Source organism: Girardinichthys multiradiatus, chromosome 14 (genome assembly GCF_021462225.1).
Source record: "Girardinichthys multiradiatus isolate DD_20200921_A chromosome 14, DD_fGirMul_XY1, whole genome shotgun sequence".
NCBI classification, from domain to species: domain Eukaryota; kingdom Metazoa; phylum Chordata; class Actinopteri; order Cyprinodontiformes; family Goodeidae; genus Girardinichthys; species Girardinichthys multiradiatus.
The window spans coordinates 39,460,688-39,487,640 of NC_061807.1; the positions used below are offsets into that span (position 1 = coordinate 39,460,688).

Sequence of the window (26,953 nt, forward strand, 5' to 3'; positions counted from 1 at the left end):
GGCGCTGGGGGCTGTGGTCCCGGCTGGGGTGGGGCTTTGGTGGTTCTTGGGGGGGGACATCTGGTAGCTGCATGCGATGCTTTTTGGGGGCCTGCGCCGATGGTCACTGGCCTGGTGCCCGTGCTGCTCCTGGGTGGGTCTGGGGTGGGCTTGGGGGCTCAGGGTCCCTGGGGCATATCGCCCCCCCGGGCTGGGGTCCTGGCTGGGCCTTGGGGGTCTTGGGTCCTGGCGGGTATGTCGCCGGGGTTTTGGGCTGGTGCATGCGGTGGGCATAAGGGCCTCCGAAACTGGTGGGTAGGTCCCATCTCATTGCAGGTGCTCCTTCCTTCAAGGAGCACATTCTGCTGGCAGGGAGTAGGGTCTGCGGGAGGGGGTGGGGCCAGCTCATTTGTCAAGGTGATGGTTATCTGAACCTTCTTCCCCTCACTATAGATCTGTGTCACTATTGGATCAATCTTATTGACTGCAGATGATAATAAGTCATGAAAGACCCCTTTGGACGAGAATGAGCAATTGATTCAAAAATGTTTTCCTTCATGGTGTCTCCTAGGCTATGTCGGCCTGGGTGGAGAGCCATTTGGCCAACATCTAAAACCGCTTCTGGATAAACAAGTCTGTCAGTATGAAATATCCCAGTGGGCGATGGCTCCTTTACGTTTCTGAAGAAGTTGCATATGAAATGACCAAAACAATCTGGGTTTCTCAGCTAGACGTTCTTCTATTAGAAATAGAAGGGTAGATGCCACATGGGCATCCAGATTATAGCACATAGCTCTTCTGTTTTACAATAGATTAATTTATCAATAAAAGACAAAAGTACATATCTAAAACAATAGTACAACGTTTTTCTTTTTATAGGAAGGCACATTCATTAAAGAAATTCAATAAATAAATAAAATGAACGTTCAATGCTATTTTTCACCTCTTATTCTTATCAAGTAGGGTCAAATACTTATACAATATTTAATTGTATAACATTAATAATACCAGCTATTATTATTATTATTATATGAATATATAGTCAGGTCGACATCTGAAGATCCCACGCCCAGTGCATTCATTACTTTTAACCGCTTTTAAGTTTTGGCATAATAAAGCTATTTCTTGTTATATAATTATATTTTCATATGCAAATTGAGACATATTTAGTTGTATTTAAAACCTACTCCGTTTCAAATTGGTTTAACTCTCCTGTTTTCATTTTCAGACATTCATTTTAGTCTCAGTCATTATTTGAACGAGTTTTGCTCTTATTTTATTCGGAAAACTCACGGGCACGATTTCACCGAGAACTTGCCACTCACAATATGGCGGACTCGCTCAGCCATCTACCTCGCAAAGAAGCCAGTGTGGCGTCCTCTCCTCTACGTCTTGCCCATCTTGTTAAACTTTTATTTTGAAACCAGAAGTGTTGTATTCATTTCGTCGCCATTGGCCGCGTCTTGTCAGCTGACTGTGTTTCCTGTTGGGAGAGGAAAAGTTTTGAAACCCCACCCTCCGCAGCGGCTGTAAGCAACGACGTTGCAGTGGTCCGAGGAGCTGACCGCTGAAGGCTGACCGAGGAGGAGGAACGGAGTAGAAGTTCTCACGGAGCAGTTCCGCTGTCTGGATACCGTCTTCATGAAGCGGAGCACCGACGTTCCCCGGGCCCGACGCTGAACACCCAACAGGAACTAAAAGTTAACGGGAATTGTTTGTTTTTCTTCGTTCTTTCTTCTCTGGAAAATAAAGCCAAGCAGGTTTGGAGAACTCTTCCTGTTCCCAGTGTCGGCGGTTCGTTGTTTATGTGTGAGCTCCTTCATAACACAGTCAGCATGGATGTTGTGGGAATGCGGGATTTCCTGTGTGGTCACCGCAGTGTTGCATTCAGGCGCATTTTCTGGATCCTCGGGCTTAAATAATGAACAGTGTTCAGCGCTTGAAACTTGTCGTAAAACACTGGTTGGCCGGACTGAATGCTCCTTTTCCTGCCATTCTTCTCCTCCTCTCAGCGCTTCCTGCTTGTGGTGGCCACTGCTCTTAATTGCTAAAAATACATAAAAAAAAACTGGACATGGACAGCCAAGTGTGCGCGAAATGTTGATTTGGAGTCTTATATGCGAGCTACGAGCAGTTTTATTCCTGAACTTTTACTTTAAACTTTGACTCTTCACACTTGGAACTCAACAGGTGGTGGTTCTGAATGAGGGGAAAAAATAGGACCAGTTCAGGCATAATGAGCTGATTCCAGAACCTCTTAAACACAGGCTGATGAGATGACAATATACTCAAACCACGTGCAGGGAAACCACACACCACATCAATCTTATGGAGTTACTCACTGCCTTCTTTCTGAGATTTGATAAAAGTTAGGAAATGCAAAAACCGTCTGAGGGCTCCTAAATGGAATGATCTGAGTTTAATGCCAGAACAAATGCAAGACACTTGGCTTTCATTTGTCCTTAAATCCTCATCTATAGCCCACTTGTTGGTCTTTTGAACACATCTCATTGGTCCCTGATGAGACAAGAAAGACAAGAAAGGGAGCAAGGTGTCATAGAGTACTCCTTTGTACTTTATTTTCAGACCCCTGGAGTGTGCAGTCGGATCCAGTCAGGTTATCTAGAGGAGGCTCCATGGAACCGCTGAAGAACATATTCAGTCGTAGCTCGCTGTCGAACTGGAAAAATTTGGATCAGTCCCAAAAGGGGAACTTCACCAACCCTGTATGGACGGCCTTGTTTGACTATGAGGCCTCCTGTAAAGATGAGCTCACCTTGCGTAAAGGTGACCTGGTGGAGGTCCTCTCTCAGGACTCTGAGATATCTGGGGATGAGGGCTGGTGGGCAGGTAAGGTCAACAACAAGGTGGGCATCTTCCCATCCAACTACGGCTCCTTCAAGCCAAGTGGATATGCCCAGCTTCCAGGTAGCAGTGTGGTAGAGGAGCTAAACCGTGCTGTGGTTGGCAATGTTGATCCCGAGGAGGTGGATTTCCGGGAGCTGAGCTTGGAGGAGGTAATTGGGGTTGGGGGCTTTGGGAAAGTGTATCGTGGTACATGGAGGGGCGAGCTGGTTGCAGTAAAAGCGGCTCGGCAAGACCCAGATGAGGACATCAGCGTGACAGCGCAGAACGTGAGGCAGGAAGCCCACCTGTTTGCCATGCTCACCCACCAGAACATCATCGCCCTGAAGGGTGTTTGCCTGCAGGAGCCCAACCTCTGCCTCATCATGGAGTATGCCTCAGGTGGACCTCTTAGCCGGGCGCTGGCTGGCCGCCGCATTCCGCCTCATGTCCTGGTCAACTGGGCCGTGCAGATAGCCAGAGGGATGCTTTACCTGCACAATGAGGCCATCGTCCCCGTCATACACCGGGATCTCAAGTCCAACAACAGTAAGTCCTTCAAGTCTTCAGAGTCTTTCACCTGTAATACCTCCATATCTCCAGCTGGGTCAGACTGGTGGATTCAAGGTTATGGATGTATTGATAGGGTCAGGGTCAGTGTTTGCATCCAGACCTTGGCTTATAAAACATCTTTATGTGTTTATGAAGTTGTACTGGTTATAGCATGTGACTAACCTGTTCTAAGATTTTAACAGCCATCTAGTTTTAAAACAGCAAAAAATTCCTCTGCCCCTCCTCCACCTGTTTCTGTGCACTGCTGATCAAGTTGGCTGAAAAAGAAGTATTGGGTTGCAGGCATCGTTCTCGGGCGCCTTCTGGTTCCTAAATCCTTTGCTGTCATGCCTCACCCTAACCTTAAACACAAACTACCCACAGCCAATGTTGTTTATTTGCTCTGTCATGAACTGGAAGAGAACTTGAACTGGTTTTTCTCAGCGTATACACCAACCAGAGAGAACATAACCCTAAGGGAGTTTTAGACAGGGTCAGAGGGTCCAACTCCACTCCTCAGCGGTGGCCTGTGACTTTTTTTATAATCTTGGTCTAAGTTTATGATATGCAATTAGACAGAGAGATCAGTTGTTTGCTAACACTTCTTTATGAATACCCAGTCACATGACATACATACATAACAAAAGTAGGCCTCGGTGATAGAGACTGCAAGGCCTTCAAAAAAGCTGTTAATGGGGCAAAATACCTTTTCTTTTGAGCAAAGGTCAGGATTACAAGAGGAAATGTTCTGTATCAGCACCTTTGAGACTCATCCTAAGGACTTTGATACCTTTAGGGGGCAGCAGAAAAGCGGGTTGGCAGTGTATTGGCTCTTTGCACATAAAGAGTCTCGGCTGTCCTAGTACTTTTAACTTAAACACACAGCAGCTGTAATTCACAGCAGTCCCCTCTCTGGTATTATCATTCCCTACTGTTGCTGCAGCTGCTGAGTACCAGAATACACAAAGTTGGCAAACGACTGTGTTTGGTAAAAATAACTGACAATACTAAACCTTGGTTCTGTAGTTTTCTGAGAGTTTGGCTTTGACTGTGAGAAGGTTAACTCGCTTGACTCAAGGTTTGTTTATCGCACAAGAACATTATGCAGCACATCCCAAGAATACCTTTCCCCACGAGTCCTCACCGTTGTCATTCTTTCTTCCTCTGTATACATGGGTCTCGCTTGTCGGATTCTTGGCATGATTTTCATCACAGGCGTCTTCACCTTCGGCTATCTTTGGCTCGCTTGTCAGTTTTTTTCCCCTCCTGTTGAAAATGCATCTTCTGCAGTGCAAGAGAAGAAGGAGTTATGTTCATATGGTGTTTGTATATGGGGCAGGCCAGCGTGAACACAATCCCCCTCTCTGTGCACAGCTAGATTGTATCGCTCTCCTGCTACCTCTTGTTTTTTAATTCTTCTCTCGAGCTATGTCCCCGGCCTGCCTCAACATGTCTCCAAACAGCCGTTGCCCTGTTGTGTCACTGAGCAACATCCTGTTGTGTTGGAGGAAGGATAGAAGAGGGGTGGGGGGGGGGGCATGATTTAACAAAGACAATGAGTCTTTTTCTTGGGTGAAATAGGTTCACTGATTGGTTTGATAAACAGGTGCAGGAGCACAGAAGGGGATCTTAACAGACTTAGTTTGACCATTTGGTTTGTAGTTCAGTGTAAAAGACCTGCCTCTGAATGTGGTGTCAGTTCCTCAGACTATTGATGCAAGTTCTTCTTTCTCGAGGTGCCATTTTATGCCAGAAATCCGTCACACTTTTTTTTTCACATCTGCATTCCCAAGTGAGTTGCTGCCATTTTTCAATATGGCAGCAACGTTGAAAGATGGGATCTAATGCAGTGCTTTCATTGACAGGGGGCTTGATCAGGTCAATCGAAACTGCAGGTTAGGAAAAATGGTCGCTTTGGATAACTGGGCTCATGTGTCCCGTTGATGGATTGAGGTGCAAAGTCATTATCCTTGCAGGGCTCATGAACAACAGCCAAGAGTTGCTGTTGAAGCCAATGACCAGCAGAAGATTACGATTAAGCAGGAGCATGCAGGAGAGTTCATTGTGGGGGTGCTTGGGTCGACGGCAGAGGCCATAACTTGAATTCCAGTGAGCATGGACAAAGAGCAGGGAGTAGAGGATCCTGTCTGGATGTGTGCGGAGGGGTAGTGTATTTGGCACATTACTGTTGGCACACGGTAGTTTTCTTTATTTCTATGAGATTTTGGGGCTTTGCATGAACTTAAATCCCTTTGATTTAAAGTCCAGGGCTGTGCGCTGCCAATCAGATGGCATAAAAAGGCCACAAAATTCTCCCTTTCTGACAAGCAAGACAAAATCTGCTTTTTTGAAGCATATTCAGTTGCAAAAATAATACTTCTTACTGTGGCAACCTAAGGAGCTGTTTTAAAACTACAGTTGGTATTTCTGTGAAGCAACAGGCTGCAAACTCTACACTCTACTCTGTTATAGTCAGTAGAAAAATAATGCTGAGGTTTGGATGGAACTGGCAACCAGACCTGAGAGAAAACCAGAAATGTGGATTTGCTGGGAAGATCCTGACTGGTGGATCTCCATGTATGAGTTTAGCAGCAGTAGGATACATTTTTGATTTTCTTCTTCGATAAAAACAAATAGATCATGTTTTATAGTGTTGTTTAAAAACATTGTGTAAATAAGGTGAAATCGGGGTGTTTTTGCTTAAGGCCATGGCTCCATGAGAATATAATACCGGCCCAAAGAATATTATCTGTTGTCATGTCTGGTGTAGTGAAATGAAGTGGTGTTGCGTGTGGGTTCGTTATGAGCTTTGTACTGGACCCTATTAAACGAATACCTTCACATTATTAATCATCCCTTCTGGTTCTGGCTTTAAAAGCATCTGGGTCAGAAGAAATAAGCAGATTCTCGTCTTAAGACTCAGTTTGCTTCAGTTTAGTTTTATTTTATAAATACAAATTCAGAACTCAAGTTCTAAGTCAAGACAAATCGATCTAATTCAAACCAAATTACATGCAGTTCAACCCAAATGAATCCCTTGAATTTATTACAATTACATTCAGATTAAGCTACGGTCCAGTTTAATCCTAATTTAATACTGCACAGTCAGATTTAGTGGATCATACAGCGTACAGTGATAATTAGGCATCCAATGAAACCAGCAGCTTGTATCCAGTCTTCATCCTGAGCAAAGACAGGGCAACAGTGCGGAGGACCAGCTTCCTTTCAACCTGAGGAAACTTCCAGCAGAACCAGGGCTTGGTTTGGGGAAGAAGAGAAGAGAAAAACAAAGTGGCAGAACTATTGTGAGACAAAAGTCAGAATAAACACAAATAAGATGGCCGAAAGAGTAAAGATTGTCAACAGGTTCAATAGCAACCTAAGCTTATAGCAGCATGACTATTTTCTTAGTACATCATGTAAAGAATCACCACAGTCCCACATAGAAGCAACAAATGGACTGGTTGTTGGTTTTGTGTTACATGTATCCATTTAGTTTTAGACAGTCATTGGAAAAGGCTTTTATCCCAGATGACCCAAAGACAGGATGGATTATGTCTTAAAACTTTCTATTTGCATCTGTTTATGATAAAATAATCATCCTCGGCTTTAATTTTCCTTTGTTTTATCACCTTTTGTTTAGGAGACCTTAAAATCCCAGTCTGTTTATGCTAGAACTGGAGACCACTGATTCTCTAACTAGATACTATCCAGACTATCAATAAAAGATATGTTTTTCATCCTTTTATTTATTGACATTCCATCAGGTTCATCACGTTCACCTGTGGTCTTCACCCCATGTGTGTTTTGTCTGCACAAAGCCTCCATAGACCCGAAAGCAGCAATTTGCATTATCAAAGACATAAAACTTTGGAGAGGCTTTAGTTAGAACTGCCGGGGTAAAGCGCCAAGCTAAGCGCTCTCTGTGGGCTGCTGCTTAGAGGCTTCTTTCTCAGTAGGAAGCCACAGGTAGATCGTGGATCAACATGCCCTCTTTTGCCGTGAGTGGACAAACATCTGATGCATCCCTTTACCTGCATGTTTTCATTCAGGGCCCACAGTGCACTAAAAACATCCCTTGTGTGTGTTCTTGTGTGTGATGTTTGCTGCATGCATTTGGGGAACCGCTTTCCCTTTAACATTTCAGATCCCTGCTATAGCTGCTTGCATTATGTGGGTGATACACATATTTAAGCAGTTTTTTTCTGACAGCTGTAGAAATTGAGCAAATTGAATGGAAGCGTGTTAAACTCATTTAGTAACCGGCTCATTCCGCGATCAATGCTGAGAGGCAACCGCCGAGACAGGCTTCTATGGCCGGTCTGGCACCTTCTGGCATCCTCGCGGAATCCCCTGGCTCCTTCCGGCATGCTTCTGCCGGCTTCAGCCACAAATTGAGCTCGGCTCTGCTGTCCCAGCTCCGCCCCACAGATAAAACTCCGCCCCCTCATTTGAATATAAGAACATGAACTAAAAAGAGCTTAAAATGAAAAACTGGGTTAAAAAGTAAGTCACTGAAATACGTAAAGTAGCTTTACAAAATAAAAGTGTCACAAAATAAAACTGCATTATGAAATAAATAAAGAAATATTTAATTAAATTAAATAAATCTTGAAATGAATTAAAGAAAACAAGATAAAAAATTTTTTTTTAACATAATTATTTTGTTTTATTTCATGGAATATTTATTAATAATTTTATCAATAGCACTATTTATTTACTGTTGAATGAAACGGCTCTCCATAGGGGAGCGTTCTCTGATGGAAAAAGAAGAAAATATTTTTTTAGCTTCTGATCTGCTGGCCACTGGTCAGGTTCCATGTAAAATAAATGTAAAAGTAAGTTCCAAGTTCCGTCAGATCATAAAGCACGCATTTTGTTTATGATTTGGTAGATGTCATTAACCTTGTTAAGTCAAGTTTATCTTGATTTTCTTGCTTATTGGTCATCAGATAAAATAAGATAATTCATGATTTTAAATCCTTTTGGAACAATGAATTTTCTAATAAATATTCCAAATGTTTAACTGTTATATATTTAGCGGCATATTAAACTGTACTGATTAAAAGGTCAAAATATCAACCGAATACCCTCCTCCATGGTATTGTACGTCTGCCTGCTGAATCACACAACAACTTGCGATGCTCAACATGTATGAAGAACAAAATGCTCATACAGCGATGCATGTTGGGTGTTTCTTTGGTGGGAATTGACAAATGAAATTACACAGCCTGACTAAATACCCTGATTCACATTTAAGTCTAAATTTAAATTCCAGCTTTGCAATTAGGTTATTACCGACTTAAATACCACAGCAAGGATGGACTATCCTTTTTTTGGGTTGTTGATTATCAGAAAACTCAAGGTAAATAACGTCTCCAGTTCCAAAATAATGTATATGTTTTGAATTCATTCATTTATTTCAAAAGATCCCCATGGTAACAGATGGAAGATATTGATGGTGACTTAGGCCTTCCTATGGTTTCATTGTGGTGAAAGCGGTTTCATAAGTAAGGATATAATTCATACAAAATGCAGTTTTAAAATGAGGGTTTAATTTTATTTTAGAGAAAGAGGATTTCTAAACCAACCTGGCCCTTTGGCTCACTGGAAGGTTTCCACAGCCTGTGTAAAGTCCTGGCACAGCTTATAATTTGGATTTAACGCCTGACTTTGACTAGGCCACTCCAAAATCTTTTTTGCTTTGTTTTTTAGCTATACAGCGGTGGACTTGTTTGTGTACTTTCCAGATACTTTTTTAGGGACAATAAATGTCCCCACCAGCTTGCCAAAACCCAATTTATTTGAAAAAGGTGATCCCACAGACAAACAGTGACTGCAGAGACCTGTGTATTATTGATATTATGAAAATGTTGGTTCAGTTTTCATCCAAATTATGACAGGATGCAAATGCTTGTTCAATATCAGCGATGATTTTCTTTTAAAAAGCAGGAAAAATGTCTTTTTTTTTGTTTGTTTTTTATATAAGGGGGGTTGTTCAAACTTGTTTGGAAGCCTGGTAAAGTGTCACCGACTCAATGACCTTCTGTGCTTACATGACCCCACCAGGATGACCGTATGGGACAATAGGCTGATGGCAGTCAAAGACTAGAGATGACACTAATCTTGGACCGATATAGTGTATTTCTTAATGCAAAAAGTGCACAGTTAGGCTTTTTCCTGGTCAGGGTCACGGATTACTGGATGGATGTGGGATACATCATAGCCAGGGTCCGCAGTCAAGATGAAAGTGGATACTCGCATGCATTAACTTTTCTAAAAGGGTTATAGTCCAAGCTGTGTCATAATAAGTAAAGGCTCATAGATGGAAAATTTGCCTTAAAACTGTTGCACCAAGCAGTCCTTTGCAATTACAATGTTGCACACATTGCCATTGTAATGAAAGATTGGGATTTACCTTGTTGTACAGCTCTATAGCTGAACTCTTGCCCACTGCAGAAAAAAGGAACAAATACCCGCTTTTTTCTTTGTTGTTGTTTTCCTTCGTTATTTAATTGAAGCAAATGGTCATTATGACTTTTCAAGGCCACGAAATGTGGTTTTGATGAATATCTATTTTCCAATGCAGAAACGATTGGGAGGTTTTAAATGTTTCAAAGCTTTTTAGCATCTGTAATAATTCTATACCCATCAGTCCGATTGCATGCAGGAGAGATGTGGGAGAAAGCTATAGAGAGTGTCACTTCATGTAGTGGAAGTCCAAACTGGAATGCTCAAAAGATGCACTTCCTTAAGAAGCACAATTACTTTTAATAGGGAAATTGTATTCATGCTTATATACTCTAAATCCATCTGTGCTTGGCTGTTTTTGATACATCAGATACACCAGCCTTAACTCTGATCACTACCTTGCTTCTAGGTCAAGCCAGCGATGGACCCCTTTGGGAGTTTGTAAGGAAATGACCCTAATGAAGGTTAAATTTCAACACAGAGGCTCTGGGAGCTTGTTAATAAATAACTGCTCACACACAGACTTTCACCTGGCACAGCGAATCCTTTATAACCCCCGTCTTGACAGTGTCAAAGTGGCTAGCCAGAAACAGAACACTTCTTTGTGTGTGTTCAATGATGATTTATAATGATGATTATAATGAATCTCATGTGCCAGAAAATGCATGATAGAATCTGGTGCTGTTTTCATATCGAATCTGTATCTCTAGAGCTCTAAATGCTGAGCGTTAGTCTTAAAAATCTCATGTAGGTAACATGTTACTGTTGATGGGTGTTGGAAATCTGATCAACTTAGCATCAAAGACGTGTTTTATTATTACCAATGAAAAATAGTTACAGGGCCACTTAACAATAAAGTAAGGTCTGGAAATATGGCTACATTCTGTTTTTATATTTTCGTGCTGTTTGTGGTGTGTAAAAAATGCTTGATGTAAGTTGTTAGGTGTGCTTTCTTGTCCTCATCTGTTTTACAGACAGTTTGAGATTAGGACTGAAACAATTAATCGGGTTAGTCGTGATTAATTGATAATTGAAATAATCGTCTAACTAATTTACTAATCAAATAATCATTACTAGGGTGTACAAACTCTAAAATATACCATTTGCTGAAAGAACAACCTGCTCAGAGCAGCAATTAAGCCAAAACTGGACAAAAAGATATTGATTTTTGCCTTTAAGATATAAAACCTTCTTTGTCTGTAAATATTCACTATCCAGAACTCCTCATAACTTTAGCTTCACCTGGTTCAAATTCTGTAAAAAAATATCCTATTAAGCACATTAGGCTATCTGATTATTAACCAATTTATCGAAACAATAGTTAGCAGATTAGTCAATTAGCAAAACAATTATAAGTTGCAGCCCTATTTAAGATATGTACTGAAAAACTGTCAAATATTTAGCTTTGCAGCAACTCAAGGTTTCCTCATTTTATTTGGCCATCAGACCTGTTTAACATGAATTACATTTTATTCGCACAGTTGAATGCTAGTTCTGTGCTGGATGAAATTGTTTCTTTTTTCCCTGTTTAAATGTATGACAGTGCAAAATACAGCCGTAAATGGTTTTTTAACGTATCGATCCTTCTGTTTGTATTCAGAGAATTTTTCTTCCAAAGATCGGCACATTATATTTGCTAGTTAGTAATTACTTAGCTCAATAAGTGGAAAATTCTCTTGCTTACTGGTTACAACCCCGGTGAAAATCATAATACTGCCGCCTCTGTACTCAAACATTGAGCTGTTTTAATGGCATTCTGTACCTTTTCCTGTTAAACACTCACTGTGTCTCAGAAATGTTTTGAAGACGGTGTACCAATAAGACTTGTTTCTGATAAAGGAACAAGCTTGTTTTGTCCATAAATATAACATTCTGGTGGACTAATTGATGAGGACAAGAAAGTTTTCCTCCTCCTTTTGCACTTTTCTTATTTTTTCCTGTTTTCACTTCTGTTTTTATTTTTATTTTTTTCTGTCCCAACTAATTTTATTTTATTAAGCAACACTTTTGGATGTTTCTTCAAATTTCCTTACCGAACCTTATAGTTTCTTGTTAACTATAATTTCCAGCAACATTCCACCCATACTGCGGGAATAGCGACCTAAACCCAGTCTGCTTCTTCATTATAAACTTTTCTGCTCGTTCAGTCTGTCCCAGAGGCCTGGCTTCAGTCCAATCAGTGCGTCCAGAAGTGGTTTGAAGCTGAGAGGTTGGCTGGATTCAGTAGCCAGAGAAAACAAAGCTTGCTTGTCAGAACTGCCCACGCTAAACATCAGACAACATTGAGTGATGAATTTAGACCGTACTTAAACTGGCAAACTAAATAGAAGGGACCAAACAAGCAGCTTAACAAAGAGGGTCTTACAGGAAACAAGATTTTTCTTTCCCCAGTTTGAAAACACAAGACAGATATTGTACAAAAAGTCCAGATTTAGCTTAGGGATTTCAGAGAGAATATGAAATTACTTCATGCATCAGAATTCACAATTTTATGAGTAAACCCTTAGCAAAGATCAGATTGACCCTAAAGTTGCTTTTTTTAAATCACCCAGTTTGCCTGTCTGTCCCTGTTTTAAACTCCGTGAGGCAGCTTCACCCCCAGACCCTAGAGTACAATTTGGTGGAGCTAAGACAAAACTCCATTGGAGCGAGTGCTGGTTTCACTGTGAGCTTACATCGTCTGAGCTATGACAATCCCGTAGCTCTCCATTCCTTCCCTCTCACTTCGCTCACTCCCTGGCTGGTCAGGGGATGCCAGACTTTCTGTCAGCCTGTGGCCTCGTCCCTCACGGGACAAAGCGTCCGTTCTTCCTGGGGAAAGCCCCCACCCTGCCTGAATTCTACTCTCGCCTACGACTGCAGGACAGGGAGAAAGAACAAGGTAGAAAGAGATCACGAGCATTGAGAACCATCCTGGACAGTTAAGGACCAATTCAGATGTTGAGAAAGTTCATGGGCAGAATTTCTGCACAACATTCACTCACTGGCCACTTAATTAGGCACACATTGTTCACATAGTTCTCCAGCTTCATGCACACTAAGTGTCCCAGAACAGTTTTGGTGAGTGGGTGTGAATTGTAGTCTCAGTTTCCTAAGCTTAGCTGGCAGGAGTGGCACCTGGTGTGGTCTTCTGCTGCTGCAGCCCATCTGCTTCAAGGTTACAGCATACCTTGGTTGTAACGAGTGCTTATTTGAGATACAGTTCTTTTATCTCAAACCAGTCCACCCATTTTTCTCTGGTGTTTTTGTCCTCGCAGTTACTTCTCACTGGATATTTCTTCCTATTTTCTTTTGACCATTCTCTGTAAATGGCAATTAAATTCCCTGTCTTCCCCATTCTGAGGCTTGATTAGAACTTCTTCAGAAAGTCATCTTCACTACATCCAGAGGCCTAAATGCTTTGAGCTGCTGCTGCGTGGCTAGCCGACCCCCTGTAAGTTAACAAGCAGGAGGTGTACCTAGCAAAAGTGGCCGTTGAGTGAATCGTTTTTAGAATATACTCAGCCAAGACTCATTGGAAACAAGACAAGGTGAGGAACGACACAGCAGCATATAGACAAAAGTGCCCTGAGAGGTGGAGATACAGCTCCAGATGTAGCTCTCTCCACTGAGAGAAGATCATTAAATAAGGTGCTGAGTGACAATGCAGAGAGCTGACGTTTGTATCTGGAAGGTTACTGCCTGGGTTATCGCGTGTTCAGCTCCAGCTATGTTCTGCCTCATGTCCTTGAGCAGGGTGGTGATCCTCTGCAAGCTTTTTTTATGCTGCCATAAACAAGTGTCACCCAAAATATTATTACAATAGAGATCATAGACATGCATATTGTTTACAGTGATTTAGTCAGAACCAAATATTCATAGTATATTATGTAGTTCTATTCAGAACATGGTTTAAAAAAAATAAAGGCTCTCAAAGTAAAAGATTGATATAATAAAGATTCTTATTTCAAAATGATCTTCAATCATGAGACCAAACAAGATGTAAATGGTAAAAGATCAATACCAGGATGGATAAACCACAGGAAAATAGTGGCGGCATTAACAAGGAGTTGTATAGCAAGTCAGTGTGCTGCTGTTCGGGCCTTCTGTAGCTAATCTAAACTGATCCAACACTAGTTTTAGAATAAAACCTGTCTGGCAGCTGCTTCATGCTATGGTATGAACAAGGTATATAAATGGCAATTGGTGCTTTTGTAAGAGACTGAATGGATCAAGGGATATTGCACAATATAAACCAAAACAAAAACCCAACACCCAAAACGCTAAAGACCTCCGTTGACTCAGATGCACACAAATGTAAAGACAACTAGACAGGTAAAATATGTGGGTGCATGAGTTCAAAAGGTGTTAGGAAGTTGACCATCATTATCTAACAGTGAATGCATATAGATAAAGCAAAAAAAAAAAAAAAACGACTTTCTGGTTAGCTTGATTCAAAAGCAATATTCCAGCATGATTCTCAGCGCCACGCCAGAATTACACAAGAGTCCTCGAAGAGAAAAGAAGAAACTGTGACCTGGCTAAGTATGTCGCCTGACTTGAAACGGAATACCTTTGCTGAAAGCGGGTTTCACCATTCTTCCTTTCTCTTTACCAGAGCACAGCTAAACAAAAATATGCAGTTTAAAAATAGGAATGGTAATTTGAGCCGAGTTTTTATCTCAAAGATTAGGGTTTGCTCAAATTAGTAGTGTTGACTTTGTTACCTGAAATCTCTGAGGGTGCGCGTCATGAATTAGCGGAATAAAAACATATCTGTGATTCTGCATTATCAGTTGGGTACGCTCACATCTAATCAGCAAGACTCAGGAATTTTTTCAGAATTAACTACCACTCACTTGAGTCAGCATCACCAAACTTGTGTCTGGGCCGCTTTTTGTACGATTCGCGTCTGCAACTGATGCTCCCTTGTTTCTGTGCCACAAACAGAACCAAACAGAGGCCCGTTGCCATGGAGATCCTGTCACGGTGTTTTGTGGTGACATTGTGGGTTTCCCCTCTCAGTCAGGACGATGTTCTGTCCGGACAAGACTGATCTACTGATGATACTTGCTGTTTGCCCCCTTTGAAGACGTGCCGGGTTTCTGTTTCTGTGTACCACTGTGGTTAATGCACTTCTTCCAGAATGGAAGGAATGTAGGAGATAAAAGGATGCAGGTGGAAACTCTTATACAGGACACATTATTTGAAATTCTGATATCTTTTCTACAAAGTGCACATGCAAGAAGAACCACCTTACACCTTGTAACGCATTAAATTAGGAGTTTCTTCTGCCATGGTGCTTGGGAATGCACTTTAAAACTTCTCCGTGCAGATATGAGGATGTCAGCGGCATTTCACTTAATATGGGTCAATGGCTGATTTGGACACGGCGCGTTACCACATGCCGTCCAGTAAGCTGCTGACTAATGCAACAGCCGCCATCAGTGTGATGGCGGTGGTGGGGTTGAACAAGGACTGAACTGTGGATGCACTCTCTCTCCCTTGGCTCAGGAAGCGGAGGAAGAATGCGGCATGTGTGTGTGTGTGCTGAGATTGCTGAAATGCTTTCGTGTGTGTTTACTTCTCCTCTTGGTTGCACGCGGGTGTTGCAGAAGCTTGCATGAGAGTTCAGAGTACAGGTAGACCACATGCTTCCTGTAATTAGGGTTGTTTTAAGATGCATCAGGATTATTTTTAAAAATTCAAAATTCAAAAATACTTTATTAATCCCAAAGGGAAATTAAATGTTGTTATAGCTCATATTATGAAGGTTTCCTCAAAGAGCCGTTGTAGATGCTAATGGCTGTGGGCAGGAAGGATCTCCTGTAGCGCTCCGTCTTACAGCAGATCTGAAGAAGCCTCTGACTGAAGACACTCTGTTGTTGTAGGACAGTCTGATGAAGAGGATGCTCAGGGTTCTCCATAATGTTCTTCATTTTATGAAGAATCCGTCTTTCCACAATGATCTTCAGAGGTTCCAGAGGAGTCCCCAGAACAGAACCAGCCTTCTTTATCAGCTTGTTGAGCTTTTTTAAGTCCCTGGCTCTGATGCTGCTTCCCCAGCAGATGATGGCAGAAGAGATCAAACTCTCGACGACAGACTTATAGAAGATATTCAGCATCTTGCTGCAAACATCAAAGGACCTAAGCTTCCTCAAGAAGTAGAGTCTGCTCTGTCCCTTCTTGTAGATGGCTTCACAGTTGCATCTCCACTCTAGTCTGTTGTCCAGGTGAACACCGAGGTATTTATACTCCTCCACCACCTCCACTTCTTCTCCCATGATAGAAATAGTTTTGACTTATTCCTGTTTCTCTTAAAATCTACAATCATCTCCTTTGTTTTAGTCACGTTCAAGATGAGATGATTGTTTCCACACCATGCCACAAAGTAGTCCACCACCTTCCTGTACTCATCTTCTTGTCCATCTCTGATCCACCCCACGACTGCAGAATCATCCGAGTATTTCTGCAGATGACAGGAGTCTGTCTTGTACTGGAAGTCTGAGGTATACAGAGTGAAAAGGAATGGTGAGAGTACAGTCCCCTGTGGTGCTCCTGTGCTGCTGACTACCTGGTTAGACTCATAACCCTTCAGTCTCACAAACTGTGGTCTGTTTGTCAGGTAGTCTTTGATCCAGGAGATTGTTGAGGCCTCCACCTGAGTCTTCTGGAGTTTCTGACAAAGCAAATCAGGTTGGATTGTGTTAAATGCACTGGATAAATCAAAGAACATGATCCTCACAGAGCTGCTGGCTTTGTCCAGATGACAGTGGGTTTGTTGAAGCAGGTGTATGATGGCATCTTCAACTCCAACTCCACAGCGATAAGCAAACTGAAGGGGGTCCTGATGGTTTACTGTTTGCTTACTCAGGTGGGCCAACAGGAGTCTCTCTAGGACCTTCATGATGTGAGATGTCAGGGCAACAGGTCTATAGTCATTGAGGACTGATGGGTGAGTTTTCTTTGGTACCGGAACAAGACAGGAGGTCTTCCACAACACCGGAACCTTCTTCTGCTGAGCTGTCTAATCTTATCAGTGAACTTAGTTTCACTGTATTACCAGCATTTACATTACTGAATGTAATGACAGGTGTGTGTGTGTAAGAGGAGTCTCACTGCCAACTATAGGACTTTATTTGATTAAACTTGTATACACAGCTACAGTCACTAGCTGATTGGTGTTTTGATGCTTCAGCTCTCAGTCCTCAGCCATGCCCATCTGGGGCTTGGTCGACACTTCTTGTCATTCTTTTTGCCGGTGTGTCCTCTCCTCACACGTCTTACGTTCGTCCACTTCTGTGCAGCTGCCTAGAAGGTATTATAGCATGTTAATGGGTTAATGCTCATTATGGATTAGTGGCCCTGGCTCTTATTTTAGGCTTTGTCCATACTCACTAAAATAAGGAATGCTGTTCAGCGTTCCGCTCCAACCATTTCCTGTCCTTTTCATACCTGGAGCCTGACTTATCAAGTTGAGAACTGGTTGTCAGGAACATCTGGAGTGTGTGTGACTGTCACCTGCTCATGTTTCTTGGTTGTGTTAATGAATGCCAGACACTGTCATTGCGGTTTGTTTTATTTTGACCTGCTTGGCATGTTGAGTCTCAGTCATTGATTGGATGTAGTGAAGAATGATCCCTGAAGTTCACCTGAAGTAATGAAAGCATCCATGTACAACATGGCCCATATACAGTACATCGCAACAGTATTCACACCCTTTGGAATAATAAAAAATAAATAAATCAGGTTATAAGCAGTGTGATAGTCCAAGTCAGTAGTTTCCAGATTTGTTTCACTTCGGCCAAATTTGTCATGTTGAAAATACTTGTGGGCCACAACTAAAAAACATCAAACTAATTATGCAATATAATAGTTAAAAGAATTATGTAGTCAGCATTTTTTTGGGAAAGGGAGGTGTAAGAGTTTTGCACATTTGCCTTGTTAAAGTCTCCAATAAGCAAATATATTTGGTAGTGACGGTTTTCTATTCCGTTGTCTGTTTTCAGCGACAAAAAGGGGATTTGGGTCACTCTTTGAAAATGCTTGCTGCATTTAGCAAAGTTTAATAAATGTATTAAAAAGACTTGTGTGACCCTAAGGCTTCTTTTGAGTAAAAGTCACTGGACACATGTGGTCCTATTTACTAAATTAAAAAGAAAGATCAAAGCATGGTTGTTAAAAGGGAAATACTTTGTTTTGTACTATTATAAGAAGATTTTATTTGGTCAGTAAATAAATTCTCTACCTCCACCTACCGCCCGTTCCGCCAGGCCAAATTGCACCATTCTCAAATTGTGGTCAGGGGGCCACTTAGAATCAGTCGAGGGGGTGTAAGTTGCACCCGAGGAGTGCACGTATGGCAGAGAAAACAAAACTGTTACATCACCCTTGGTGCACCATCGCAATGGTAAAGCACGGTGGGGGCAGCATCATGGTGATGGAATGCTTTTCTTCAGTAAAGACAGAAAAGCTGGTCGGAGTTGATGGAAAGATAGAGGTAATTTTTGTTCCTGGCACTTCATAAGTATTTTGTACTTTGCTTTGGACAATCATAGTGGGTAGGTATTGAGTTCTCGAATATTGCCTCGATGAATCCAGTTATCTAATACACATGATATGTCTTATCTAAATCTACAATAAGAGTTCTTTCAGACCTCTGTTCAGAGGTGAGCTGTGGGAATGTTTGAAGCAGCAAAGTCAAAGACTGTTCATTCCTATGACACGCTTGAGTCTCCAACAGATATGTAGAATAACCAAAACCCTTGGTCATTCCCGACTGCTGCACTGTGCCTGTTAAGAAACGTCTTTGACTGTGTTGTTTTTAGGACATTTCTTCAATTTGAAGGTATGCAAGCTCATTGTATCCTAAGCTAGAATAAATGTAGAGGTCCAGAAACTCCACAAATATCCCAAAAAACAAACAATATAATACACTAAAGTTTGTCACATTAAAATGAGTGAAAAGTCAAGCCATATTTACGGTATGCTAAGGAGCGTTTATTTTTTCTTTTTCTTCGATCCGTCCCTGTGACCTCTCTTAACCTGGGTTTACGAAAATAGCATTGCTTATGTTGTGCTCATTGCGTAGAAAACACTGGGGAGGCTTTAAAAAAATATTATTTAGGTTTTAATGATTGGTGTTGTGACTCTTAATTGACCAAAATCCATGTCACTTCCTGGAAGTAGGGTCACAGGTTCCAAGCAAGTTGGAATCAGGGGATGACTGTGCTCCTATCCTCCCCAACCCAAACAGTAGCCCACAGAACCCATGACTCAAATGTAAAGGGGATGCAGATTTACATTAAACATTGTAAAGTTTGTACCATGTTTGTAAAGATGAAATAAAATATTAAAACTCATTGCCTTAATGCAACTTGCCTAGCTACAAGAAAGCATTGAAGCTGTTGTACACCTGAACTGAAAGATTCCATTAATCTTCTGTCTTTGCAGCCTGTATGTTTGTATTTAGCAGAACGGGGTGTATAAATTCTCCTTGAACCAGATCATGAAAGAACCAACTCTCTCCTTCCCCCTCAAAGCTCCCACAAACACAGTAGACAGCACAACTTCTTGTGATGCATTCCTTTATGACGTCAAAGTCCCTGCCTCCGGGTTAGGAGGTGAAGCTCAGGGTGGCTGCACAAGAAGACAATGGGAGTCAGAGAAATGCAGCGAAAGAGATGAAACTCATATTAATGTGGAAAAAGAGTCTGGACAAAAATCTATTTTTTTCCCCACAAAAGTCTAAGGGGGGGGGGATAAGGCACCAAGTGTAGAAAGTCAGAAAGTGGCTCCAAATAGCAGGAGTCCTACTTCCCTATAATGAGTGAGATTTTTCTGTGCTGCTTCTCCTCTGCGAGTTTGACAGCGAGTCGTGCCCTGAACGATGAGCGGTCTGTCAGCAAAGAGGAAGAAAGACACCGCTGCTGCTCGTTCTGAGACATGTGATCCAGAGTCACTGTGCAGCAGCAACCACCATCCTCAGAGTTAGACTCTGTTTCCACTGAAACTCGCCCTGGCTCATGTGCAGTATGACGGAAATTAGTAGAAATTAATGCACACAACATAAAGGCGGTCGACCAGTTAAAAACCCACAGAAGCAGGTGTCAACAAAAACAATGGCGGATGGCAGAGTACTAACTTGTGCTGCTGACTCTTTTGAATCTAACGACAGTACAACAACTTACAACTCGAGTTTCTAGGGGTGCCATGTGAACAGAGATCGTAATTAAAACGTCATGTTGATGTGTTTACAGAAACAGGAAACAAGTCCTGTTTTCAGTGGATCCTTGTCGTGTCATTTTGAAGCATTAAGGAAATAATTGTGGGGTAATTGGATTCTTTTCAGTGTTGATCTGCCAGGAAGAATCGATCAAGGGACAATTGGACATTTCCATTCTGTGGCCGATTGATTGGTGCATCTCTAACTGTGAAGGATTGTTGCTTTTTATTTGAAAATGTTTCCCACTGATAGCTTCAATAAGTTCAGTTTGTTCCAAAGTTTGAATCCAGTGATCATGGAAGCAGTTCATGTAGCAGGTCTAGTGAAGTAGCCTATTTTCTAATGGTTATAGAGTTCATATTATAATTTATATTTTTAGAAAGCTTTTTACTGTCCTTATTTTTGTTTGTAAGTGTTTCAATGGTCTCACCCCGCCATACCTCTCTAAGCTTCTTCATCTCCATTTACCTTCTTGGTCCCTCAAGTTGTCCCAACAGCATCTCCTGCAGGTACCAGGGTCCAGCAGGAAGCTCAGGGGGGACAGGGCCTTTTCTTTTTCTTTTTTTTCAGCACTAGAGGCCTTTATTTTTGATAGTTGGCAGACAGGAAGGAGGGGCAAAGAGAGGGGGAGACATTCGGCAAAGGTCGCGAACCCGGGACGGCCGCTTTGAGGACTATAGCCTCTATATGTGGTCGCGCGCTAACCCCTACACCACCAGCACTGCGCCCGGACAGGGCCTTTTCTAATGCTGCTCCTCAGCTGTGGAATCACCTACCCCTGCACATTAGAGAGGCTCCTTCACGGCCCTTCTTAAAACCCAGTTTTATTCTTTGGTTCTCAACCTCTGCGAGAATTAGTTTGACTCTGTTGGTTTAATTGCTTTTGTTGTGTTTAATCTTTTACCGTTCTTTTGTCATATTGTGTGTTTTCTTTTAATGGTGTTTGCAGTTATGTTTGTTTCAGCTGTGGTTTCTCTGAAGCGCTCATTTTCATTTTCAGAACGATAATTATGTCTATAAGGTCCTGACTGTTTGCAGTCATAGATTTATAAATACTTTTAAGGTCATTGTAATACATACCACAAAACATCACCATTGAATTTCAGGCCTATAACCCCCTTCAAGTCTGAGCCTCAGTTAAGCCCCTGTTGTGATGTAGACTGGAGCTAAAAAACATGAACAGCTTTTATTCAAGCAGGAGTGGAGTCAGCGTAATGAGCGTCCTCTCAAGGATGCACATGCCTTCATTAGCACTGTATTTTAATAGGGGCTCCTGAAATGCCATGTCTGTTACATTTACACCACCGCTGATGGTTTTGGTGGGCAAAGATGAATATATTTACAATAGTTACTCCAGGAAAGTGAAGTGTGACACTGGAATTGCAGAAATGTGTGTGTGTTTGGATTATAGTGGCCTGAAAACAAGAGGAAGAGGAAGTGAGAAGGAAACTGAGAATCTTTATACAGATGTAGAAGCTAAGTCAGGCTAGATATTATCTTGTGTTATGGGACAAAATCAGTCTACAGTAATCAATTTCATCAGAACGTAAGATCATGACAGAGTCCTCCACCACTCAACAAAATATTCAAGTCTAATTCATGCCGTTTTATTTCCTTCTTCCTTTTCCTCCATACCTGTCCCTGTGTTCTGCAGTTCTGTTGGCTCAGCCCATAGAGAACGAATGCATAGAGGGCCTGACGTTGAAGATCACCGATTTTGGCCTGGCGAGAGAGTGGCACAAGACCACAAAGATGAGCACGGCTGGCACCTACGCCTGGATGGCCCCGGAGGTCATCAAGTCCTCAACCTTCTCCAAGGGCAGTGATGTTTGGAGGTGAGTACAGTTACAGTTGAGGTCCAAGGTTTACGTCCACTCATTATGGAGAGAAGTTTCATATAATAACCTGGCTTTAAGGCTTTTAAACTATTCCTTTTTAAGGTTGGAATGATAATACAACATACAATTGAAGTACTATTTAAACTAATATTGGGTCAGATGTCTTTTGGCAAGTTGAATCTCAATCACATGCTTTATGTAGCCATCAAGAGGCTGCTGGCATAGGTCTGGCTGGACCTGCATTGATTGCCTTGCAGCCAACATGGTTCTGGAATAATCGTTCAGCTCCTTGGGAAAAGCCTTGAGGCATGCAACGTCTGGGTTCTGTGGGTTAAATCGCACCTTTTTGCACAATTTATGTTAATGTTGAAGTTTGTTAGTGAAGGTTAAGTAGAATTTATCAGTAATTGTCTTGCTAAGTGTAGCTCCATTTGTTAAATAAATATAGCAGAATTGCACCCCCAGTTGGCTTGATAGTCTAGTAGCAGCAGGAGATGATGCTGAGCATCTGACACAACTCACTGGCTCTTCAGTTTAAACCTGATCTTTTCTTTGGCTCTGTCAGACATCTATAAAACAACTCAAACTACGGTTTAACATGCTGTTTTACTGAGCTACTGATCTATGACAAATGTTGTGGGGCTTTCATCATTAGTCAGCAATATTATAAAAAACCATTCTAACTCTAACCTTAACATGTACAATAAAAATAGCTTTTGCTTCCTTCCCTTGTATTCATTTGTAGCGAAGACACATTCCTGCAAAAGCAGTTAGCAATTTTAAGCACAAATACCAGAGGTGCTGCACACTGAGAGCAGTGGGCAGATGCTGGTGGACCGGTTTAGGGAGCATTTATTCTGTTTATTAAACTTAAGATATGCCGGTCTGCTGTCTGTCAGAGACTGGCAGAGCAAATAGGAAAACATCATGCCTTTTGGAAGAGCAACAGGCCCACAGAATCACAAGTCAACCGCTGTGCCTAACAGTGGGCATGAGGTGTTTCTGCACATACTCCTTTGTCTCAATCTGTTGGTATCATTATTCGTTTTTGTTTTTTTCAGTTCAAACATGAAAGAGAATGGTTCATTTTCAAGAATTTGGATGCCCACATTATTTGGTGGTCTTAAACCTCAGAGGGTCTCAAATGGTACGCTTGGTTGGAAAAATCGCCCTGGAGAAAAAGTAAAATAAAGTCTTCTGTGGGTTTTAGCAGCTTGATTGTCTATTGGTTGCACTGGATTTTATTTAGGGATCTCAGAGTAAAGGGGGCTGGGTTACATATGCATGGCACACCTTTCAGATGTTTTAAGTCTGTGGTTGTAATTTGACAAAATCTTGAAAGGGTTTGAATACTTTTGCAAGACCTGCTGCAGTAGTTTGCAAGTTTTTTTTGTGTGTACAATAGTCCGTTTTCCATTTAACTGTAAAGCCTGAACTAGTTGGCTCGGTGGTTTGGGGGAAAAAAATAGAAATTGTAATTGGAGACTTGTTGATGAAGAGAAGGACTGCAGCAAGGCCACCGTGACCATGTGACGGCGTCTCTTCAAAGAGATGCTCTGTGCTTTGTTGTGGGACATGTGTACTGCACACTGTCCCATTGTCTCCGGTGTAGACAGAGAAGGAGGCTTCACACCAGACCTGACCACTGTCCTTTATCTGGGAATAGTTGTGGGTGTGTGTTGAACCACATCTTCACACGTTAACAGGAATCCCCTAATTATGGTTTTTGAGGTTTATCATATTGACTGAGATTTTTAAAAGTGGCGTTTCGACGGCTTTTAATTGGCGTTTTCAAACTGAAGTCTGGATGGACGCAGGCAGAAACTTTTTAATCTTGACAAAAAGAGGAAAGATTTGTTGTTTGCTAAAACGATGACACATTCTCTGATTTGCTTTTGTCGATATCAAAGCAGCTACTTTCATATGCTTTGCTTTAGTTCATCCTTTATTTAATCCTGTCAAAAGGGAACTTTTCATCCTCCCCGTTTCTACAGAACATTTCTGAAATGTCCTCTAAGAACGGCAAAAAAGGATCTTGATATGCTGGAGCTGCTACGGGATATTTCTATCATATAGAAAATCCCTAATTAAAAAAGTTTACAGTTTGTCCTACTTTAATTCACTCAGTGTTTCTTTTTGCCTCCTGTGTCCAGCACCAACAATGAGAGAACAGGGCGAGCTCATTTCCCAGCATTCACACTGCTAAGCAGACAGCTGTCCACTGGAAATGAAGGGCAATCTTTGTTCTGCTATTCCTTCTCATCTGTCCTCTACTGCTCGTCTCCAAATTTGTTGAGCAGAACAGACGGCCGCCTCTGGGCGAGCCGACGAGCAGGATTCCTGCCCAGTCACACTGTGTGGAAGTTGTAATTAAAGAACTAAATTAAAAACAAAAAGGCGGCGGCCTGTACTCCCCCCTCAGTGAGCCTCCAGAGTGCACTCAGTCGGGGCCAGGCGAGGGCTAATTGACGGTGTGGGTGATCCAAGTCCTACTCCACGCTTCATCTTCTGAAGATGAAGTCTGAAACCTTTGTGTGTGCTCCAGAATCCTGGCTGTTTGTCTATTTGTGTTCAGCATGCATGACTTCCCAGTGCTTTGTAAGGATGTGGTTCATCCAGCACAATATTCCATTGCATCAGTTTGTCATGACAGGGTTATTTTACAGTTGCACAAGAGCAAGCCCAGTGTCCATGGTGTTATCAGACTGTGTGCTCAGGACTAAAATAGACACTGTCATACATTGTATCTGAGTAGGCAGGTGTAACACATGGTTGGATGGATTCCTTACCTGTATTTAGGGGCTTAGAGCTCCATTTGGCCTACGTTAACTGCACGTTTGGTTCAACGTCTTTAGGGCTGTGTGGTATCAGGAAAATATTTAATTGGGATGGCTGTGAAAATTGCTTTTTTCTTCCTTTGCCATTACGCAACGTCTTCGCCACTCTGTGAGCTGTAGCAACTCAAATTATAACTTGGGTGTGTGTCCAACTGACCAAATACATTGTCGCTACACAGAGTGGCAATGCCCGACGCTTGACTTATTGGGTCCAAGCAGTCCCTTGATATATAGATACTGCACACACTGATGTTGTGATGAGGATTGTGGTTCAATATATTGTGCAGCTCAAAATGTTTTCTACTACAGTTCCTTGTAAAAGCACTAATGAACCTTTACACCTTTTGTACAACCCCATGTTTTTATGTTTTTATATAATAGAAAATCACCAACCAGTGCATAACTGTGAAGTTAAGAAAAGGGAAACAAATATTTTACTTTTTTTTAAATGCGGCGTGCATTTGTATTTAACCCCCGTGAGTCAATTCTTTCTAGATCAACCATTTGCTGCGATTAGAGCTGCAAGCCTTTTGAGGCATGCCTCTAGCAGCTTTGCAAATATAGAGACTCATATTTCTGCCCATGAAAAGCATCTCTAAACAGCATTTCTTAAGTCTTGCCGTCGTATCTCAAATAGATTTAGGTCTGGGCTTTGACTGGGCCATTGTAACACTTAAATATGCTTTGATCTAAAGTTGGTGTCAAACTCCAGTTCTCAAGGGCCGATGTCCTGTACCTTTTAGATGTGTCCTTGGTCCAACAAACCTGAATTACTCCTTGGTATGTCATCAAATTTCCGCTAAAGAGCGAATTAAGCTGGGACTAAGCTAAACACTGCAAGACATTGGCTCTGGAAGACTGGAGTTTGACACCTGGGATCTAAAACATTCCTTTGTTGCTCAGGCTTGATGTTTAGGTCCATTGTCCTACTAGAAGTTGGGGTCCAGCCCAGTCTCAAGTCTTTTGAGGCATTTAGCATATTTTCTTCCAGTATCACCCTGTATTTAGCTCCATCTATCTTCTTATTAGCCCAGATCAGCTTCCCTGGTCCCCTGAAGAAAAGCATCTCCACAGCATCATGATTACACCTTTATATTTTACCATGGGGCTAGTGTATTCAAAGTGGTGTGCCTTGTTAGTTTTCCGTCACACATTTGGTTTTGCATATACACCAAAAGGTTCAGATTTAGTCTCATCTGGCCTAAGCACCTGCATCCATATGCTTATTCAATTCAATTCAATGCTATTTTATTTATATAGCGCCAATTCACAACACATGTCGTCTCAAGGCACTTCACAAAGTCAATTCAATCAAATCATACAGATTTCAATTCAGGTACATACATTCCAATTAATCCTAACCATTGAACAGTGCAGTCAGATTCAGTTATTTATTCAAATTGGATAAAAAGTTTTTCTCTCTAAGGAAACCCAGCAGATTGCATCCAGTCAGTGACTTGCAGCATTCACTCCTCCTGGATGAGCATGTAGAGACAGTGGACAGTCACTGGCGTTGACTTTGCAGAAATCCCTCATACTGAGCATGCATGTAGCGACAGTGGAGAGGAAAAACTCCCTTTTAACAGGAAGAAACCTCCAGCAGAACCAGGCTCAGTGTGAGCAGCCATCTGCCACGACCTACTGGGGGTTAGAGAGAACAGAGCAGAGACACAAAGAGAACAAAGAAGCACTGATCCAGGAGTACTTTCTATGGGAAGGAAAAGTAAATGTTAATGGATGTAGCTCCTTTAGTCACCTAGAAAGAAAGAACAGAAAAACTCTGAGCCAGTTTTCAAGTTTAGAGTCTGAGAGAGAACACATACAGTTAGTCACAGTAAAAGTTCAGTCAGTAGCTATATCTAGGAGAAAAATAGGGTTAAACACTGAAGACAGGGCCAAGTGTATCATAGGTAGAAGGTGAGCATTAAGTTGTTGGCAGCAGAAGCTTGGACGATGACCCCTGCAGGAAGGTGTCACAGGTAGACACAGAGTCAGGCCAGGTGTAGCTTCTAGGAAGAGAAAAGAGAGAACAAGAAGTTAAAAGCTGAAATAACAGCAAATAATGCAAAGAGAGTAGTGTGAGAGTGTAGCACAGAGGGTGAAAGTGGTCATTATGTCCTCCAGCAGCCTAAGCCTATAGCATCATAACTACAGAGATAGTTCAGGACAACCTAAGCCACTCTAACTATAAGCTTTATCAAAAAGGAACATTTTAGCCTTAAAAGTAG

At 41.8% G+C, this 26,953-nt stretch overlaps 1 protein-coding gene across 1 annotated transcript in view; it reads left to right on the plus strand.

Annotated features, from left to right (window-relative positions):
- Window positions 1-1,281: 1,281 nt before the first annotated feature.
- Window positions 1,282-26,953, plus strand: part of LOC124880274 (mitogen-activated protein kinase kinase kinase 11) — a 57,967-nt gene continuing 32,295 nt past the window's right edge. Inside the window, exons 1-2 of the mRNA XM_047385307.1 lie at window positions 1,282-3,372; window positions 21,705-21,885. Of these exons, the coding sequence (XP_047241263.1) occupies window positions 2,616-3,372; window positions 21,705-21,885 (938 nt within the window). The 5' untranslated portion in view covers window positions 1,282-2,615. The remainder of the gene's footprint in view (window positions 3,373-21,704; window positions 21,886-26,953) is intronic.